Genomic DNA, 22,950 nt, shown 5'->3' with positions numbered 1-22,950 from the left:
AAAAAAAAAAAAAAAAAAACAAGCCTACAGGCAAGGCAAAAGAAATGCAGTATAAAAACGTTTTAATTAAATACTATTAGTAGTGCAATTAAAATGGATTATTTAACACAATAGCTTAAAGGCTTAGTTCACCCAAAAATGAAAATTCTGTCATTAATTACTCACCCTCAAGTCGTTCCACACCTGTAACACCTCCGTTAATCTTCAGAACACTAATTAAGATATTTTAATTGAAATCTGATGGCTCAGTGAGGCCTTCATAGCCAGCAATGACACTTGTTCTCTCAAGATCCATAAAGGTACTAAAAACATATTTAAATCAGTTCATGTGAGTACAGTGGTTCAATATTAATATTATAAAGCGACTAGAATATTTTTGGTGCGCCAAAAAAACAAAGTAACGATTTATTTAGTCATGGCCGATTTCAAAACACTGCTTCATGAAGCATCGGAGCACAGTGAATCAGTGAGAGGAAGTGTCATTGCTGGCTATGGAGGCCTCACGGAGCCATCGGATTTCAACTAAAATATCTTAATTTGTGTTCTGAAGATTAACGAAGGTCTTATGGGTGTGGAACGTCACGGTAATAAATGACAGAATTTTCATTTCTGGGTGAACTAACCCTTTAATGTCAAACATAACTGAAATTAATAATGAGTGTTGCTTTATAGGTAATGCACAGCAAGGCAACTCACTTGGTTTTGGAACAGAGATTATAGTGCTTGCAAGGCAACATTGTATTAATATTTGCCAACATTTATATTTATATGGTTTGGGAATATTCTAAACTCCTAACCTATTACTTTTACTTCTTGTAATCAAAACCTGTAATTAATTCAAATTAGAAATCAGGTAATGTACAAAAACAGAATTTTGTAGATAATTTCAGTCTTAGGTAGGTCTTAGGTCACCTTCTTTTCTTGCACACTAAATAAATGCAATTGGAGGCATTATACCAAAGCCTAAAATGACCTAAAACTTTAACACTAGTCTTTAGCTGCTTGGTATTTTTTCAGTAAAATTATGTTAGAGTTATCGTTTAATTAATTACTGTTTCAATATTGTTTACCTCTGGATTTGCAGGGTTGAAAGCCACATTTAGGACCGTTTCAGAGTGTCTCTGGAGCTTATGGAGAAAGTTGCTACTGCGTGTGTCATATATATAGGCCTGGAAGAAAGGTTAAAGGACAAAGTCTCAGTACAGCACGTGAAACACATACAACAACATCAATATTAACAAAACGGCTTGCCTCATTACACAATCACACACTTTGTAAAGAAACTTTCACACACTGGCTTCAGTGTCTGAGTTAAAAATGTTGAACAGGCCAAACACACTAATGTTGCATGCTGTATTTGTGTTACCTTGTAAATGTGCAAATCCAGGGTTTACAAATGTACTGTGTGAAATCTTAAAACTATCCGGATAACAAAGATAAACAGTATGAAACATGGAACAAGATTACATTTAAAAGTGTAACCATTTTTAACAGCTGACTGATACAGAGGGACATGTGCACATCTAACTATGGAATCTTCTTGACAGCATTTGGCAGAATTGAATTTCCAAGCTCAGTTCTATGTAGTGTTTGTAGCACAAAGCCACACTACTGTTCAAAAGTTAGGTGTCAGTCTGATTTTTTTTTTTAAAAGGAATTAAAACTTCTTCAGCAAGGATGCATTAAGCTGATTAAAACTAACAGTAAAGACATAATTTTATAAGTTTATTTCAAATAAATGCTGTTTATCATGGGAATAAATAAAACAGTTATTAGAAAACATCTAAAATTGTAATAATATTTCACAATATTACTGTTTTACAGTATTTTTTGATCAAATATATGTGTGTGAGACTTTTTACATTTTTTTTTTTTTTTTTTTTTTTAAATCTTAAAAGATCTGAAGTGCAAAGTTTTAACACTGTCATAGTGGAAAGTTTTAACTTTATAAATTGTGCAGATGTGCAGGATGTTTTTAAATATACAGGAACCAAAACCAGATGGGTGAGAGATGGGTCAACACCCCCTTCTGGTTGTCTTGTGATAAACGTGTTTTTTGAGTCTCAACCTCGTGCAATTTATACGCAGCTTTTTTTTCTCTATGTAAGCAACACCTGCAGTTTAACTAAATACCATATAAGGAGTTGTTTTGTTTGATTAACAAGAAGCCCCTACCCATCCTCTGTGGAGAACTGGGTGGCCTATAAGTATGGCCACATACACACTGTAAGAGTGACAACCGCATTTAAATGCAGGAGTGCATCCCCTAAATTATCATTACATGTGTGTACGGAACACGACTCACTCTCGAAATGGCGATGATTGACAGCTTGGAAACCACAGCAATATTCTGGCGTCTTGTGTGTTTGGTATCTGTTATTGTGATCAAAGTAATGTTACAGTGACAAAATACTTGTTATTTTCAGCAATTTAACTAAACATAGTCGACAGAGGCGTCGTGTTTTGTTTATGCTTGTACAGCCTGTTTCACACAGCACGCACACTTTTTTTGTTGCCATGATCACTCATTATAAGCGTTTTTGGGCTTGTTGTTTAAGCTTGTCTCATAAAGCGATCAGGTTTATGGAGTTATTAAAGTGAGCAGACATGAATCATGATATTTCGGTCTTATTTTTAGCATAAAGCATTAGGATTTATTTCGGTTTATTTTCAGTGTTGCCAATTTAGGGATTTTGTCACTAGATTTGGTGACTACCCCGCCCCTTTTGAGACCATTTTCAAAAGTTTAGGGACAAATCTAGCAACTTCTTGGACAAACCTTATCTAGATTCTTATTTTACTTATTGATCTCTATTCATATTTATATAGATCAATAAATTTGCCATTATGATGTCATCTAGTGACATTTAGCTACCAGTTTTAGCTACTTTCAATTGAAAGCAGTTGGCAACACTGTTTATTATGGGCTTGTTCTTGTTTGCTGATTTTTCTAGCAAGATCTGGCAATGAGTCAAGGCTCGTGCTTTCCGTGATTCACCGCGCATACAGAAGAGAGACACATCTCTGATGCACGTAAAAAACGTCATTAACAACTAGTTGTTCATTTTGGTTCTGTGCACATTGCATAGAATTTCTGTAAACGCGGTTGTCACTATTTGTATTTTTCGAGAGTTAATTCAGTGGTAGAATGTGGTTGTCACTCCCGTATTTTACTGAACTTTGTGTGTACAGAACGTGATTAAGCACTAAAAGGTGAACTGACAACAGAATTTAGCTGCAGTGTGTATGTGGCCATTATGTGACTATGACTTCCGCTTTTTGATTGATTCCGAGAATAAAAACCTTTTAAAGACACCTTGTTTGTTTTTCCAAATCAGCCTCATCAGACATACATGAGGCAAAGAAAACCTGCCATTAAAAAAATATGCTATTAACATAGATAAAACATGAGATGTATCACAGCACACTGGTTAGGTTCCTCCATATGTTTCTTATTCAGTCCTCTTAGGAAATACATTGAGAGTGTTCTGGGGAAGACACAGGTCTTGGTGCCAGAAAGAAGCCAGAGATTGCTAACAGGTTTTTGCAACATCCAATTATGTGTAAATTTAAGGCATTAGGCAGATGGCCTTATCTAGAACAACTTACAAATCAGCTTTAGCATCACATGGACAACAGATAGGAAGCCTGTGAGATCTGCCGACATGTCCAAACAAGCAGAAATGTGACAAAGCAACACAATAAATATGCTTTCAAGTTCTTATCCTAACCAGCTACCAACGGCATTTTGACAACAGCTGGCCTTTATTTTTTATTTCTTTTGTTGAATGCAAAAGAAATATTTTGATATGTGCTATATTTTGTTAATACAATGTCAGTGCTATATTTTGTTAATACAATGAAAGTCAATAATTGGACACAGAAAAAAAAAAATTCCATAGAAGAAAGTCACAGTTACATAAGTTTGGGGGGTGGACTATCCTCTTAAATTACTTCTGATAGGTAATGGCAATGCAGTTAAAAGTACAATTTACAATGTGGTTAAACAGAATTTGCCATGTTTTCCATGTCCTCATTCCTATGAGGTCAAAATCAATCACTTTTTGTTGATCATACTTGTATTCGTTACATATGGCTTAAAATAATAAGGCTTGGGATTAATGCAGTAATGGGGGAGAGATGAAGTTCTTTTTTCTGTGATTATCTTCTGAAATCTAAAATGCATCAACAAATTCATCTGGCTTATTGAAGTCTCAAGACAGCTACTACTGTTCTCTCCATTTGGCTTCCAGGAAACACTGGAAAGCAGGCAGTGCTGTGGAGATCTTCTCAAAACTGTCCTGCTTTACCCAGTGCTGGCGATTAATAACAGCTATCAACACGCACATATTATTCCACTGACTTGAGCAAAGACTAAACACACATACACAAACAGAGCAGAGACGGCAGTCCTCCCACACTGGCAAAGAGACACATATGGAAAAGTAATTTGATTGATTCAAAAAGACAAAAATAAACATTCAGTTCAAAATATGGATTATAAGAAAAAAGTAGGTGGTTGCTTTAAATGGCAAGTTTGTGTAAAACCTAATGATCATGCTATCCAGCTTTATTTGAGAATCAACCAAAGAGCATCTTGTGCTTCATTGGAAGCAAGAACATCTGACCATCTGCATAAAGCTGCTCACATGATCAATTTTATTCAAAACTAGTCAAATTTGATTTGATTAGTGACCTAGAAATATTGCAGAATCTTAAATATTTCTCTGCGAAATCCTAAAACTAGGTCAGAGCATTCGCATGAGCCAAAATCCACTATCGCGATTCATTTTTCATGAAATTGTTGAGTAACATCTGCTGTTTTTTGTTTTTTTGAAGGTCAACGGGACAATAGCTCTGTAAAAGATACTTTTTTCTCAGAGCTCTTTTAACAACAGAACACCATGAAAGTATGGATATCCCACTGTTTTCCTTATATGAGTGAATTGTTTTGACAATTCTGGCAAAAGACACAAGACATGGAGAAGCTCAGCAGTAAATGTGATGCAGCTGCTGGATATGATAAGAGATACTTAGAGAGGGAGAATTAAAGAGGTCAATGGAAAAAGTGGTCCAGTGAAATAGGGATGATTGTAGGTTCCTCACAAACCCCCTGTAGATAGCATTTGTGGTGTAAAGTTAATGTGAAGTTTAATGCAGTCTGTCTGTCTGTCTATCTATCTATCTATCTATGTTTTCAAATTTGGTAATAGTCATTTATATTGTTATTTAGTCTAAGCATGCATTTTCCAGCTGCTTAACAGACAATTAAAGCATGAAGTGCAAAGTTGGGCCACTTAAGCGTATGGTATTACGATTGGATAAACTTTGCAGACAAACTTTTCCATTTGGTGCAAAAAAAAATATATTTAACCTTTAACTAATAAATAAATAAATAAATTTACCTTTTGCTGTGGAGCTAGAACATTGTCTAAATTTGACACTGTCTTTACATATTCAAAGCATTTTCAAAATAACATTTTCATAACTCCAATAAGAAACAAAAGAAAAAAGATCTGACTAAAACCTAAAAAAACCCCGAAAAACCCTGTTCTTACCTATAATGTGAAAAATGTGGTATTCAGCAGTCCTGAATAGCAGTTTTATTACCTCTGTCAAGATACACAGGCTCACACTAGGCCAGAACAGGATTATCTGATTTACAATTATGCTGTACATTCTGTACGAGGCTTGTGAAATATGTAGAGGTACTATGAATTGGTCTTATGAATTCTATTACACCTTGTGCTCATCATGACACCATAAAACACTCCACTTAAGCAAGGAGAAACTATTATACACACAGGGAGAAGATGAGCTGAAAGAAACAAAGACAAGGGATACAGGACATCAGGAGATGTATTAAATGTACTCACACAATGGTCCTCTGAGCCAGTAGCTATGAAGCGACCGCAGGGTGAGAAGGCCGCAGTGCAGTGATGACAACGGTTAACATGGCTCTCATAGCGGCGAACACACCTGACAGAGATGGTCAGAAAGAAAGATATTAATCAAATGTGCCAAATTTACATTTTTGCGGCTGCCTAAACTGGTTTGCAGGCACTTTAAGTGGCCCAACTTTACCCTTCATGCTTTAATTCAAATATTTATCCAATAGGATCCACTTCTTTGTCTGTTAAGCAGCTGGAAAATGCATGCTTAGACTAAATAACACAATATAAATGACCATTACCAAATTTGAAAACATTTGTTTTGTATACACTCATAATATTCACATTTGACTTGATCAGTCAGAAATGATTATCTAAAGAAAGAAAGAAAGAAAAAACAGCTTTTTAGTTCCAGGGCTCCAGCATGTCCAAATACACAAAATAATTGTCAGTGGAAAAGGGCAACACATCTGGAGCCAGTGATTTCTTCATGAAGGTGCTATCAAACAGCCAGGATGCTTGTTTCATAATGTGGTCCAGAGGGAATATGTAAACTGATGTGGGAAGAAACTTCAGAAAGCACATGAAACGATGCTTCACTTCATTACTACCATGCTTGGTGCTGTGTTTGCAATTGCTTGACCACATTTCCCTGCATTCTTCTAGTTTATGCATAATGATGAAGGTAACATTACCTACTTGGATAAACTTCATGTGAATAATATAATATAATATAATATAATATAATATAATATAATATAATATAATATAATATAATATAATATAATATAATATAATATAATATAATATAATATAATATAATATAATATAATTTCCTTAGTGAACATATTGAGCTACCATTTGTCAATGTGTACTGTATAGATTTAAAGGATGACCACATATGACAGTTTTCTGGGTCAATGTGGGTGAGATGTAACAACACAGAATTCAAACACATTAACATTCACTGGGAATTTAAGGTCTGCATTTTGAGCATCTATGATTTAAAAAGTGCTATTTTAAAATCCACAGATGGGAAATTACCCTTAGAGCTTAACCCTAGCCTTTTTATAAATATAAACCTATGATTTGTGCCTAATGAGATCATTATGTTATTAAGGAAGTCACAAAAGGGGCATATAAAATGATTTAATGCTAGCCATAGCATCAGCCTTTATGGAGCAGCACAACCATATAATAAATTAACTCTTTTAATGAGACTACATAGACTGCCAAAGTACGCGGTTTCTGTCCATGCAACAAAAAAACACACACACCAAAAAACAAAAACAAAAAAACAACTGGCATAAAATTCAAAAGATATTAATATAAAGGTTAAAATAAATTTGACTGCAACAGGAAAAGAAAAACATCATGGAAGAGCTTGCCTGAGGCTCTTGCTCATCACATGAGGGTCTGGTTGTTATGTTGACTCTGATTGCTCTGTACGCCTTTATGAATCTAGAGTGCTTTTCTGAGGGTCTGGGTCTCAATTCACATTCTATACAAGCCAGGTTAATCTGCTTCTCATTACGAGAAGAGATTATGCTTTAAGAGAAAGCATAAACAAATTTATTGTGTAAAGTCCACATATTTTCTTCACATTTAGTCAACCACCAGAGTCAAACAAACAGAATGCCAACCGGAGAGCCACCAGAGACTTTGCAAGCACCTTTAAAAATCAGAATGAAAATACCAAGCAGTAACCACCAAGCAGTCACCTAGAACACTCTAGCAACTACACAGAAGTGTGCTAACAACCACATAACAGCATATTCTCTGACTTTGGTTATTCCCCATTCAAGGGGTGCACTTGAATGACTATAAAAAAGCTGTCTGGGGACATTGCCATGATGGCTGCTGAGTGAGCTGGATTGGAGTCAATCCCAAAAAGAATTCATTCTCTGAGGCACAAGAGTCGCAGTTATTTATATTTATTCACTGATTGATTTGAGGATTCTTTCTGTAGGTTACTGTAACTACCTGTACAATGTAAAAACAAAAAAACAAAAAAAAGATTGTTGCAATTTGCTATCACAACTTAGCATAAGAGTAAGTTGCCTGAATTTAACTTGATAACTCAAATATCCAAGATGTCATTTAATATAAGTCCACATTTCAAGTTGACTTAACTTAAAATTGTAAGGCAGAATGAACACTTTTTAAAGTTTACACTGTTCCAACACTAATTCACCAATAAATAACTAATAAAGGTTTTTAAAAGATGGCAGTTACGAAATAAATAAATTAAGGATGTACAAACAGTGTGTGTTGACTAAGTACAAGGGTCCCACCGGAGGTGCCCTGACCTCCTATGCAGCTGAAAGCAGAGTGATGCTTCATAAAAGAGATTTTAGAAAGTCTTCATGAAGCACTTCAGAGTCTCTTGCCAGTATTTCTCATACATAATTCAAAATCCAGAGAGCTGCTGCTCCCCTCTTAGTCTGAAGTTCAATATACTACTGTATACCTATAAAGGAAGCATTTTAATTGTCATATGCAAACATACAGTCCCAGAACAGGCAGACAAGGGTTATGTGGAAGATCACAAGCCTCAGTCTTTCAGAGCTCCTTGGCTTTTGGCTGAAGGTTTTGTCTTGGCCTGTGCAATGATGTCACTTGTGCTTTAAATGAAGTCTTGGGGGAGATAAATCCATTTCACGTGCTTGAAGTCGGAGCACTGTTAAAGAGCCAGCCATTGGAAAAATGGAAAATACACATAAAATGGCCTGTGCTGAAAGACTTCATTGCCAAACCTCAGTTTGTCAATGACTGCAGGCAAATGATGTCACTAATTCTCACATATGCTCCCGTCCATGTTTCCCGTGTTTGACCTGCATTTATCTTTACTATTTTGTCTTAAGTGTTTTTCATGGTTTCCTCCCTGTGACAATTTTCCCTTCTCTTTTCCACTGGAACTAATCCTTCAAAGAAGTGAAAAAAAATACGCTGTCCTGCAAGGCAATCAGAATAATGACACAATTTTCCTGCAGATCAAGAATTAAGGTTTTTAATTTTTAATTAAACAAGGTTTTTACAACTAAGGTGATTAGCTCAAAAACATTCTGTGGTTCCATGAGCAAAAATGGCAATAGCAGAATATGTACTTCATGTGGCAGGAGAAAAATTGCCATTGAGATGAAAGGGAATGCTTTTGGATAGCTTTCTCTAGGTATTACAGACCTTCTCGGGGAGGAAAGTGTCAGTTGTGAAACGTACAGCTTGTTTGCATAACATATCAAACTCTTTTATTTTAAAGCAGAGAATTCATGCTTTGTTAAAGAAGTTAGGTTCTGCAGGGATGGATGAAGTTGTTTAATGCTCCTGACCAGAACTTGACCTGGAACTCTGTGCAAATATTTATCAAGGCAAGTAAAAGGGATTTGACACTTTCTGTTTGCACGTAAGAGCAGGAAGATCTCCAAGCATAACAGAATGAAGGATGTATAAGAAGCAATTCATACCATTTCACAAAGTGAAGGAAATAATTTTTCGTCAATTATTTTAGCTGTCCTTATAAGGTAAATGAAGCTGAATGGAGAGATTGAGATTGAGATGAAATATCACTAAGTTCCGAGAAAAAAAAATATGTTCAGAGTCTGGAACTTTCCGTACAGATTCCTGTACCTGCAGTTGTTGTCTCTGTTCTAGTTTTGTCTCTCCCTTCACAGGAGAACAAATGAGTCCAAAATGCTTTTTCCACACTGATGCATTTACGGAGTGTTCTTAAAGGAACAGGCCACTCAAAAATGAAAATCTGTTCATTATTAATCAATCTCCCGCTCCATCACTAATCTCTGTTTTTCCAATCCAGTGTGACATTCATTATTCTGTGTAACAGAAGTTTTTTAAAGAATATCCTGGCCACTCTTTTCCATTTAATGGGTCTGTCAAGCTCAAAAAGGAAAAAAAAAGAAAAAAAAAAAAAGAAGTAAATTATGACCATTTTTGGGGGATGGACTGTTCTTTTAAAAGAACTCTGGAAACACTTCAAGTTGAAGAAAGCATTTCTGACTAATCTGTCCTCCTACGAAGAAAGAAACAGAACTAGGACAGGGACAGAAACTACAGGTACAAGAATCTATGCTTGAAGATCCAGACTCTAAAAACTCTGAAAAATGTGTTGCAACATCATGGGTGTAAAGATGATATTATGTTCTATTACTTTCAAATGATAAATGGATAAGAAAACACAAGCACTATACAAACACAGAATTCATTTTGAACTGGAACTAACTGAATTAAGATTCAATTTAGAATTCATTAGCAGGTTTATTTTTCAGATACCTTTGGTATCGGTGTCTATTTATCTATATATTTAACTTGAGCTTATACAGACCAACGAGGAACTGTGAAAGAAACCGCATTGCTGAATTTACTCAGTGTCCACCTAAAGCAGAGTGGTTACTGTTAGGTCAACTGCAGGGAGGGAATTCTTTCCAGAGTCCTTTTGGCTGAGGTTCGGGCAAGCTCAGCTTCAACAGAATCTGGAAATTTTGGATTCTTCATTTAAATGATATATGTACCTTTCTGACTGGCCCTAATCCTGGTTGTTCTGAACGATCTTCAGGGCATTATGTAGTATCCCGCAAGCCTATAAACAACCTGGGATTTGACCGTTATTCACTTCTCTGAAGAACAGGTTATCAGTGTTGAGGTGAGGGCACGAAAATGTATGATAGACTGGAAAAACCATAACTTGAGCAACATATATATATATATTTGCGTAATTCAACATCTAATTCTTGGTAAATTGGGTGAATTTTATGCAGTCTTGCCCTCTAAAGGTCTCACAAATCCAGGGAAAGAAGATCAAAGGGCGTACCTTGCTGTGCGCAGGTCCCACAATTTTAGACCATCCGTTATGGCGCTGCTCATGAAGAGATTGTATGATTCCAGGGCCTGTGTACAGAACGACGACCCCTGAAATAAAAGAAAAAGAGGAAAGAATCACATCAAAAGAAAGGTGAGGAATAATAATAAAAGGAAATCAAGGATCCTGAACGGGGAAACACTTATAAAACTGCAAATAACTAATATGGACACAATGAGGACATCAATACTTACAGAAGATAATAAAGTACAGATGTTCATTGTCTTAAAAAAAAGCCTTCAATTAGCCTGATATTCAGGGCAACTTTTTAAAGGTGCCCTAGAACCAGTTTTTACAAGATGTAATATAAGTCTAAGGTGTACCCTGAATGTGTCTGTAAAGTTTCAGCTCAAAATACCCCATAGATTTTTTTTAATTATTTTTTTTAACTGCCTATTTTGGGGCATCATTAACTATGCACCGATTCAGGCTGCGGCTCCTTTAAGTCGCACGCTCCCTGCCCCCTGAGCTCTCGACTATAATACAGTGCATTTACAAAGTTCACACAGCTAATATAACTCTCAAATGGATCCTTACAAGATGTTCGTCATGAATACTGCATGTATGCGTCAGATCATGTGAGTATAGTATTTATTTAGATGTTTACATTTGATTCTGAATGAGTTTGATAGTGCTCCGTGGCTAATGGGCTAAAGCTAACATTACACACTGTTGGAGAGATTTATAAAGAATGAAGATGTGTTTATGCATTATACAGACTGCAAGTGTTAAAGTGTTATCCAGACGATAATACTGGCTGCCCTTGTGCAATGCCTTGAACATGGGCTGGCATATGCAAATATTGGGGCGTACATATTAATGATCCAGACTGTTACGTAACAGTCAGTGTTATGATGAGATTCGCCTGTTTTTCAGAGGTCTTTTAAACAAATGAGATTTACATAAAAAGGAGGAAACAATGGAGTTTGAGACTCACTGTATGTCATTTCCATGTACTGAACTCTTTTTATTTAACTATGCCAAGGTAAATTCAATTTTTAATTCTAGGGCACCTTTAAATTTTACTAGTGGCGGTTGCACCGACTAATCGACTAGCTCTGCAATGACACTTTAAGCATGACGTTGCCAAGTCGCTGGTCATTTACACTTGGATATTTGTCATTATCCAACGGTTAATGACAAATAAATGCAAAATTCAAAAGCACTCCACAAGATATGTTTGATTATACCATCTGGATTTTCAATATTGATCTGATGGATGCACATTTTAAGCAGCTTATTGTACATGTAAGTTAATTGCCGTTCTAAACTGTGCTGCTACATTACAGCAGACAGTAGTGCGCAGATTGCGTGTGCTCACAGAATTATTGAGTATTGCAGAAATGTATTGTAAACACTGTTCTGTGGTTTATCAAGAAAATAGCTTAGAAACTGAAAAGTTCTAGAATATATTTCTTAGTAACTAAAACCCACAGCTTCACTATTTGTAAAGAGAAGCTGCCAGGTAGAATTAATTCAACCGCAATCACTCTCTCACTATTGCTATCATATAAATGTAATCTTTATCTGTATCTGATCTAGAACGAAAAGGAATTCTGTCAGAAATATAATGACCCAAAGACAAATTAAATAAGCTGTTATGTAGGAGCAATATTTGTGGGCAGCGTCATATGCCATAGCTGGGCAACCCACGTTCGAGTCTCAGCTCGAGGTTCAGACTTAGGGCTTGCTCACGCAGAACACATTTTTGCTTTCAAAAACGCAAGACGCGGGCAGTCGAATGGGGTAAAAATGCAATGTCTCTCGAGACATGTTTTTTCAAAAAAAAGAAACGGATTTGAATTTGAGCGCTGCGTTTTTAGAATGCTGTGTCATGCGCAAGACACTGCAAAAGACGCAAGACACGAGCAGTCATACATGTCTGTCTAGCACGTGTTTACATAGAAAAACAATGGAAAAGTAGCACATTGGAATGGAAAAATCCCCTTATTTGTTCATTAATGACGTCATCATCGACTAGTCGACGCCGACTCGACTTTAATCACATAAATCACATGTCGACTTTAAAGAAATCTGAAGTTGGTCAACCCTTATTTACTAGTGATTTAATCATTCTGTGTGCTGCATAATCAGGTCAGTCTTTAGATAGTTTGGGGTCAGTAGATTTTTGAAGGTATTCTTTTATGCTCACCAAAATGTCAAATTTAATGCACCCTTGCTGAATAAAAGTATCAATGATATTATTAAAAAATCTTACTGATCTCAAACTTTTGAATGGTAGTGTACATGAATTGCAAGAAAGATGAGCATAAAATGGCATTTATTTGGTCTAAAGTATCTCATTCATATAAATCTACTTTCTAAATAAATACATGCATGCAGCATTCTTGTTAAAATTAGTTGTCATAGCTGTTGTCTGGTCATAAAAAGAAACATAAATTTGGCAGGAGATTGCAAACAAGCTGCACGTGCTCGCTGAAAGCATGCAGACTTTCCAGAACTGAAGTCCTACCAAAAAGCCAGAAAAGTCCGCAGACTGGAAATGTTTGTCATACATTGTGGAAGACCGGAGAAACAATCTCTCTCGTGCCCTAACACAAATAAGGATGGTTTAAAGTGTCCTGTGTGATTATTCACACACAATAAGACATTCATCAGAAATTTTCTCTACGAAAGTAGCTTTAGAAAGGGGAACATGTTGCCCATGGAGAAGAACGTAGAATAGCTGAGAAAAGGTTTGTTGTAGCTCATTCACAGCTGGCAGGAATTCCCAGTGATCAGCTCTCTTGATCCCTCTAGGCATCTCTAATGCATAGGCTTCATGTTGGAGGATCCCATATGTATGTAAGAGCCAGGTTGTGTTATTGTGAAGAGATCAGACTCACAAGTACAGCAGACAATGTGTAGCGTGACTGGAGGTTGGTATGCTGGTATGGAAAGTGGCCGCTCGGGGAACGTGGGAGAGTGCCCACTAGCTAAAGCCATTATACTGCTTTAGATTAGTTATTCCAGTCCACTGTCCACTTGTGTACCCAACTAATCTCAGTTGACCCTCTCAAACTTTGGAGTATCTGGGGCAATGAATCTGCAAAACACGTGGTACACTGCTCTCACGTCATACAAGACATGAGAGCGGAGGTCGGTAAGGGCAATATACCCTTACAAAAGCCTTAGTTCATCCTGTTTCATCTCACAATGATGCATTAAATTGATCAAAAGTGACAGTAAAGACTTTTACTGTATATTGTCACTAAGAATCCTGATGGTTTCATGGTTTCCACAAAAATATTAAGCAGCACAACCATTTTCATTGGTTTTCAGTTTTGTGATAATAATAAGAAATGTTTCTTGAGCATCAAATCAGCATATTAGAATCATTTCTGAAGGATCATGTGACACTGAAGACTGGAGTGATGGCTGCAGAAAATGTAACTTTGCCATCACAGGAATAAATTACATTTTAAAAATATTAATTAATAAAAATATTATTTTAAATTGTAATATTTTTTCACAATATTACTTTTCACTGTATTTTTGATGAAATAAATGCAGCCTTGGTGAATGGAGTGCAATAGTTGAGTCTATGTAGGTTCAACACAATTTCACAAATGCAAAAGAACAGTATGCAGACATTCATAAAACATCACCCTCTACAGACAGAATGTGCTTACCCAACATGCTTGGCTTAAGTGTGATCCTCCCACAACTTATTTCATGTTTCCGTCCTAATATGTAAACCTGAGGGATTTAGACCAGCAAGATACTCAGCAAGATAAATGGGATAAGCGAGTCCTACAACTTAGGCCCACCTTGGAAAACCTCACACAACTGTGGTTTGGATTATCCCAACTAAACGATGAACTTTTATCCTTCAAAGAAGGAATAAAAAAAGGAAAGAAGCATATCTTGCATAACGTTCAGAAAGGCCTTATATAATGAGAGGATGGGAGTGCCAAACTGCAGAGAAAATTTGGTTTGGAAAACGGACTTGTTAATCAACTCCAACACGAGCTGAATCCGTTCATTATCTTTCACTCCTTTCAAGGAAGCCACACATTAAACTTGAATATTCAGAACCATCTACTTCTTCCTGACTACACTGAGCTCCTGTCCAAAGCAGCCTGCATAAAATAATATCTGGGTGTGGACAGTAGTATTAGTATGGGCCCCATTTCCCCTCAGTATGATTTCCCAGCAAACAAAAGTCATCCAATCAGCTTCATTAACTATAATTATCTTTAAGATTAGGGCTCAGTAAGTATTTCCTTGGTATTGTTTCTGAAAGTGACTTCATCATGGTTGCCATGGATATGAGGTTAACCCATGAGCAAAGTGAGTCAGAAGCAAAGCGTCTTACTTTGGGTTTACAACAAACCCAGAGCACAGTCCAGCCTCACAATAAAAATACATACACAACCCACAAAACAGCTTAAGTGGTTTGTAATTCCAATTTTAGTGTTGTAGCTCAAGGGTCACCACCAGTATTGAGTCGTGTGCACCTTGTAAAAGACCACTGAGGTCAGAAATTTCTGAGTGAAAAGAGCACTGCTCTGTTTGCAGCATGAGCGTCACTGCATTGTTTTTAAAATGGTGGAGACAGTCACGACAAAACAAGTTTTAGAGGGTGGAGTAAAAGGCTGGTTGTGCATACTTGCCTTTGATATAAAATACAGTACCATTCAAAAGGTTAGCCAGTAAATAATGTTTTTGAAATATGTCTCTTATGCTCACCATGGCTGCATTTATTTGCTAAAAATACAGTAAAAACACTAATATTTTGAAATAGTATTAATATTTATAAGAAATGTTTACTAATTGAATAGATTTTAAAATGTAATTTATACCTGTGATGGCAAAGCTGAATTTTCAGCATCATTACTCCAGTCTTCAGTCAGTGTCACATGATCCTTCAGAAATCATTCTAAAATACTGATTTGGTGCTCAAGAGACATTTTTATAATTACAATGTTGAAAACAACTGCTTAATGTTTTTGAAGAAACTGTGATTATTTGAAATAGAAATCTTTTGTAACATTATAAATATATTTGCTGTAAATTTAATGCATCACTGCTGGAAAATGGAAAAAAAAGTTCTTACAATAGTTAAGTTTTCTTTTTTTACTTTTTTTTTAAATATGAAATTGAGCATTTGCTCATTTTCAAGTCAAAACTTTAATGACAATATTTATCAGCAACATAAGATTAAAAATAAAACATGCAAAATCATTTAATCACTTAATTTATTATTATTATTTTTAAATATAACATAACAGGACTCCTTACTACAAAAATTACTAGGGAGTGTCTGGCTCCTAAAATTAATTATTTAAAGGTTCTCTAAGCGATCCTGAGTGGAGAAACTTCCTGTTGACGTTCGAAGTGTTGTCAAAGAAAACTAGCTAGACCCTCCCCTCCGTGCTTCCTGAAACAGTCATGAACGCGCATTTAAAATCATTCTTGTTGGTTATTGGCTGGAGCATGTTTATTATGATTCGTGGTCCAGGCTGCACCCGTTTGTTTTTATTGCCATTTTTGGAGCTTGTGGCGACTACAGAGACCGCGTTTTTTTACAGTGTGTTCAGGGGACAGGCAGCTAGTGGATAGTGAGGAGATGTTTGCTGTATGTGACAAAAAATGTTTTGGTCTAAAAACGCGTGACATCGCTTAGAGCACCTTTAAGAGTCAAAATTTCTTTTTAGCTGCCATATAATAAAACTGTAAATCTTTATTTATTTATTTATTTTAAATAAAATATTTGTAACATCCGGCACAGTCTTTGGATTGTTTTGGGAAACTGTACACATTTTGGTAAACTGTATATATGCCTCCCTTATTTGACACATCTGTTTAGGTCCTGGAGTCTTTACTAATGAGTTAATGAGAAGAATCAATTGTGTTTGATTAGGGAGTGATATAAATGTGTACTGTTTGGGGGATCTTCAGAAACAATGATGGGAAACCAGTGGTCTACATAGTATAACAGTTGCTTATTTCAAAAGAACAAGGAAAATCCTGGCTGACATCATATGGTTTTATTCTCTTACCTTGTTCTGTGTGAGGTGGTGGACAGCTCTACAGTGGGCATCAGGGATCTGAGTGGCCATACAGCCCTGGTTCATATCGAACACCTGGATGGTACGGTCAGCGCCAGCAGCCAGGACGATATCTGATAGACTATGGTTAAAGAGGTAAAATGAACTTAAACTGCCACCTTTAATAAAATCCAATATGGTTAAATAACAATTTTCTGAATAGTTCATGAGAGGCCATGAGATTACCCTGTACAACTGCAGTGTTCAGAACATTTATTGCTTAGTAAAATAAATGTAAAACATTTAATAAAGAAAAAGGTTTGGAAACAATTGTCTGAGTTAAGAGCTTAAAAAACGTTCGATTTAAAAGTTTATGCTTAAATGCTTGAAATTCAGTTTGTTGACCAATATAAATGTGTATGTTAATTTATGTTATTGGTATTTCTACTTGGATACCAAAATATTCAGAATAAGCTTGTGTGTTAATTATAGACAAAGTCAAATTTAAAAGTTAACTGTGTCCTTCAGGAATCTTCTATTGCTCATGCACTGACACCTTCAGCTATCACTTTTTGCAAAAACTAAATTCTTAGTCAGGTATTTTAGGATACAGGAGTAGAAGTCATTGATTGCTGACACTGAAGTGATGTCCGTTCCTGAATTCATGCTTAATTTACTGGCCAGTTTGGACTTGCTTCTTTGCTTATACCTGTTTTTTAGGAGAAGGACGAGAAAAATAAAATTAAACATTCCATATGAATCTGAAATAATTTTAGAATTGTTTTTATGGATAATAACAAAGCATTGCAGTAGCACTGTGGACATGAGCCTGTGTGGAAATATTGTAAACATAAGTAGCACTCCTATTAATCCTGACGCAAAATAATATTCTACCATTCAGAAGTTAAGCTGCCAACTGTTTTCAAGATAAATAATAATAATTTTTGCTCGAAAAAGCACCAATCAGCATATTAAAATTATTTCTGTAGGATCATATGACACTGAAGACTGGATTAATGGCTGCTGACATTTCAGGTTTGCCACAGGAATAAATTACAATTTAAAATATATTAAAATAGAAAACAGCTATTTTAAATTGTAATATTATCTCACAAAATGTCAACTCAGGTCAGGCAAAATGAGGAGAAGAAAGGATCTAAATACAGCAATATTTATTAATAACTCAAATGCATGGCAGTGCAAACATAAGACAAAGAACTGAACAAACTGAGGGCTTATATATACACTGTGAATGATAATCAACAGAACAGGGAACAGGTGTGTAGCTCAACTGACCCTCCGCAGGGAGTTTGATTGACAAGCGATCTAACCAATCATAACGCCGAATCCGCCATTTTGTCCAACAAAGCAGTCAGAAGTTAGAAGATTAACCTCAGTGGACTTGAACTTGAAAAATGGTGTGTATTTAAATCTTTCTGTGTTTGAAACAACATTACTTCTCATGTTCATTCATGTGTTATTGTTGATGTTTATCAGACATTGTTTAATATCATAAGTAACCTCCTCTGTCTTGTCTGTCAACGTGTTGACAGTGTCCTCCTTGCTCTGCAATGTATTTTTCCACAGCGTGTGGCATGACAGCGACATGGCTTGTCGGATAAAGCAACAGTAACTAAGGGGGGCGGGTCTTTGCGAAGGGGGTCAATTGGAAACCATGGCAACTAACAATGAATGAGAACTAAGGCCCCATTTACACTAGCAATCCTCCCAAAACAATCCTCGTCTACACTGGCACTTCCACAGCATTTCAGAAATGATGTCCGTCTAGTCTACACTACACAACCGAAAACGCATGCACACTGGGCATGTGCATACAAGTGGAAACAGTTGCCTCTTGTGCATGTAGGCTGCTGCAGTATTAAAAAAAACACAGAGTTTAACTGCACAATGGCTGCTAAAAATGACAACAAAGCCAGCAAAGATTGCAGTTCAGTCTCCATGTTATTGTTTACACGGTCGTCAAGGATACGCAGAGCAAATGTGGGCAGCCATGCCATCGTTTTCAAAAGTCTCCGTTTGATCCGTTTACACGGAAACGCAACCCCAGTGTTTTCAAACTAAAACGGGCTCTGCAGCGTTTTTGAAAGCTCCATTTTCGACGGTCGAATACGCCGGAGTAGTGTACACAACATGCGTAACCGTAGCAAAAGTTATTAGCGAAAACGCATTAGTGTAAACGGGGCCTAAGACAAACAGGAACAGAGAATCCAAACTAAAACTAAACATAACCCTTACACAATATTAATGTAAATTTGATCAAATAAATGCAGCCTTGGTGAGCAGACTTTTTTCAAAAACATTACAAAATCTTACAGACCGAAAAAAAAAGAAAAATACAGTCTTTAATGGAGTAGAGATTTTCTACCACCTTATATAATGCTGAAAAAGGTCTTGTGCACATAATTATTCTCTGTAAGAGGGATAGAAGATGTTCCATCATAAATAGAATATGATGTGCGATATCTGGCTCATGTTTCATACGTATCTCTTCCAGGGATTCCCCAACACTTGTGTCTAGGCATATAAACACAGGGATTCTCCACTGACGAGTGCTCACTCCTCTAGAACAGACATCCATAAAGTGACCACGACCAAAATATACACAGAAATTCTACACAGCTTACTGCCTAAAGTATGTGTTTGTTATATTAAACAGTGTTAAATTAGGATTATGATATATGGCTATACATCTGATAGCCTGGCATACTTCCAGTTTTAAAAAAACATCGAAATGAACCTTTCGTTTGGCAGAGCTGATCTTCAGTTGTTGTACGGTCATCAATACCCTGCGTTTACTATTACTTGCTCATTGTCTATTAACTGCTTATGTGTGTGTGTGTGTCCTGTACCTCTTGATGTCATCTCTTGTGGTGTCCAGATGGTAAAGGTACAGCATTAGATTTGATCCTGACGCCAGCAGTAAAAACTTGTCCAAATAATAAAACTGAGCCGTTCTGATGGGCTTTGTGAACTGGAGAAAAGTTAAACAAAGAGTGCATAAACAGACAGTCAGCAAGTCACATCAACATTGGCGTTTATTAATAGCCTTTAAATAAGTGCTAAGTGCATTCATATGTCACACTGTATAAATTACAGCACCATATCAGCTTAAAATATCAAGATCTCAGTCATTCTCTTTTTACCAAAGATGGAGTGTGAAGAGATAAATGAGGATAGAGGAGCATAGGGATGTTGTTTTTTCTGTCTGGAAAGTATGATATTATTGAAAGTCAATGAGAGACAATTTGGTGAGTGGAATATGAGTGCTACTGGATGCTTAGTATACGTATTGTATGCAAGTATGTGAATGTATGAAGTTTCTAGCTTAAAGATTTAATGCATTGTTGCCTTCCAACTATTCGCCCCATTATCATCACTACCACAAGGGCCGCTATATATAACTATATTCTTAGTATTTACTTATTTTTATGCTTCCAGCCAAACCTTGAACCCTTGTCTGCAACGTGCTTGCCAAACATTTGTCTTTGTTTGCATATTTACTTGAGTGTATTACTGGCCAAAATGTCTAAAATGTATTTATACTCTGCTTTCAACATGAAGTAGCCCTGTTTATTATTGCAGGCATTTTTAAATTTTCTCTTAAATATGAATGACACAAACACTGATGCATTGGGTCATATTTGGCTCTACAGATACACACACAGGTGCACAGGTCTTGAAGACTGTGTGGGAAGACACCAGAGAGAAACTGTAAGCCAGAATGTAAATGAAGAAAACTGATTTGAATGAACTTCAGTTGTGTTGGGGAGTTCTGGGAAAAGGGGAAATTAGGGTTTAGAGAGGTCTGCAAGTATTTAGAGCCCTGATGTGCTGACCAGGGGACTGCACAGATGCTTTTGATGGTCCAACAGAGGAATACTGCCAAGAGAAACACTTCTCACAGGAGTACACATTCAAATGCAAATCAATTTCTTGAATCTTAAAGCTTTCTTCACATACTTTGTTCATTTGTTCACTCCGAGCTGGGCTTGACGATAATTATAGGTACTGCAAAAGCTCAGAACTAATATAACTTTTTAAATTGCTCATGTCAGTGCATAGAGTGTATTTGGCTTAATTGTTGATACGTTACCATGGTCAGAACAGGTTCAGAAGCACTTGCAGTCCAGATGCAAAGGGTGGGGTCCTCAGAGGTACTCAAAAACCACCGCTTACTATGACTCCAGCATACAGTGTTCACAGCCTTACTGTGACCTGCAAACAGAAAAAAACAGAGCCAACTGAGGAACAACATCTTGCCATCCTTATTGAGTTTTCTAGTTCAAACTTCTGATGCCAAGGTCCCCAAAAATGATGATCCCCTTGCAAGGAAACCCCCTACTATATAGATCATTAATTAGTAATTAATAGTGCTGTCAACGTTAACGCGTTAATGCACGCGATTAATGTTTTTCCAGTTTAACGCATTAAAAATATTAACCCAATTAACGCAGCATCCGTTTTTTCTGTCATCCTTTGGCTAGCATTACAATATATGATCACGCTCTTATTCATGCAAATGCTTTTAAACCATTTAAACATGGCAAAAGACAAAAACAGAACGCAAATGACACGCAGAAAGACATGCCATCGTGCGCTGTGAGAAAAGTGGGATGCATGTGAGATCCGTGTCATGTGCAGCAGCGGCAACTCTTAAAGTGACAGCAACCACTAATGCTGTATGTCATTGAAGATGATGAAAGAACAAAGGTAACAGAGAAAATTAATTACTGCTGTTGACTAAAGAAATGTTGTAGCTTTAATAATGATTATCTATATTTAGTTTAGGCTATAAATTATGTAGTGCAGACTGTAACTTTATTCAATTTCTGTATTTTTCCTATCTGTTATCTTTATTATTTATTATGGGTTTATGTGAGGATTGTTCTAGGTTCACTTAAATTAAAAATTGTTATATTTTTGAAGCCTAATAAATGTAAAAAATGATATAGCTTTCAATAACACTGTAATGTTGAATGGCTATAATTCATGTTTAAAATTGGGGAAAAAATCAATTTCATCAAGACATCAGTAGCTGTACGCTATCCGTATCAGTGATACTGGCCTTCATTCATAAAAAGATGCCATTAAACAAGTATTTAAAATATACTGTCTTCATGATGTTTCTTTAAATTTTTTATTTTAGAGATTAACTGTTAAATTATTTCATTATAAAATATTTTAAAAACGTCTAAGATCTTAAGTGTTTTTAATTGTGATTAATCGCAATTAATCACAGAAAAATGTGATTAATCGAGTTATTTTTTTAATCGATTGACAGCACTAATAATTAATCATTATATTTTTAATTATTATATTTTGAAAGAAATGCAAATAAAGACTTTATTCTCTCCATTTCTTCAACTTGTTTCAGAGTAACTGGTATCAGTTATAAACAAACACATTACTCAAATTAATATTACACACATTAAATAACTCTGAAGATTAAATTAATATTTCTTAACTTTCTGAATGTTATTAATTCATATAATTACTATTAATATTAAACATCAAACTGGTTTCTTAGCATTTTCTTTACACAAAGCCCAAATGCAGTGCATTTTTCCACCCTCTTTTGATTGACAGGATATATCGGCCCTGACTATTGACTGTTTTTTAACTATTGGCCGATAGCTGATAGTGTGAAAATTAGCTTTTATAGGCCGATACCGATTATTGGCCGATATATATCAGTGCATCTGTACTGTGAAAGAAAGTATGAAGAGGAAAAGAAGGGGTATGCAGAAGGATGGTAAACCCCTCAGGGGGTACGGCACTCTAAAAAGTTTGGGAACTACTGATATAGACTAATTTGTACGGTTTTCAAAGAAATCAGTAAGCCTGATATTATAAAGACAAAAATGTTATTTCAATTCAGTGCATTCCTGTCTAAAAGCATGAGGAATGAAGATTTGTTTTAGAAATGAATGACATGAACTGAAAAAATATTTAAAATACAAAAATATTTAGGCATATTTTAACATATATAAGTTACGCTATTCCTTGTTTATAACAATCCTTAGTCCAATGAAAAGAACATCTATTTCAGGGACAGGAGGGCCCTCCAAATATCATAATTCCCCAAATTTCAGCTGTCAGTGTCAAGTGCTGTCAGTTTGGCATGTAAAATTCAAATACTGAATCAATTTCTTTGCGTCACTAATTCAGGAAA

At 36.0% G+C, this 22,950-nt stretch overlaps 1 protein-coding gene across 1 annotated transcript in view; it reads right to left on the bottom strand.

Moving 5' to 3' along the window:
- wdr27 (WD repeat domain 27) overlaps positions 1–22,950 on the bottom strand; it is a 68,975-nt gene that overhangs the window by 30,568 nt on the left and 15,457 nt on the right. The window contains exons 18-24 of the mRNA XM_067385381.1: positions 20,872–20,993; positions 19,628–19,749; positions 17,369–17,466; positions 16,770–16,891; positions 10,717–10,814; positions 5,877–5,979; positions 1,071–1,169 (exon numbers count right to left, since the gene is read on the bottom strand). Of these exons, the coding sequence (XP_067241482.1) occupies positions 1,071–1,169; positions 5,877–5,979; positions 10,717–10,814; positions 16,770–16,891; positions 17,369–17,466; positions 19,628–19,749; positions 20,872–20,993 (764 nt within the window). The remainder of the gene's footprint in view (positions 1–1,070; positions 1,170–5,876; positions 5,980–10,716; positions 10,815–16,769; positions 16,892–17,368; positions 17,467–19,627; positions 19,750–20,871; positions 20,994–22,950) is intronic.

The sequence above is a fragment of the Chanodichthys erythropterus genome, chromosome 5 (genome assembly GCF_024489055.1).
Source record: "Chanodichthys erythropterus isolate Z2021 chromosome 5, ASM2448905v1, whole genome shotgun sequence".
NCBI classification, from domain to species: domain Eukaryota; kingdom Metazoa; phylum Chordata; class Actinopteri; order Cypriniformes; family Xenocyprididae; genus Chanodichthys; species Chanodichthys erythropterus.
This window is presented reverse-complemented; position numbering and strand designations above follow the sequence as displayed.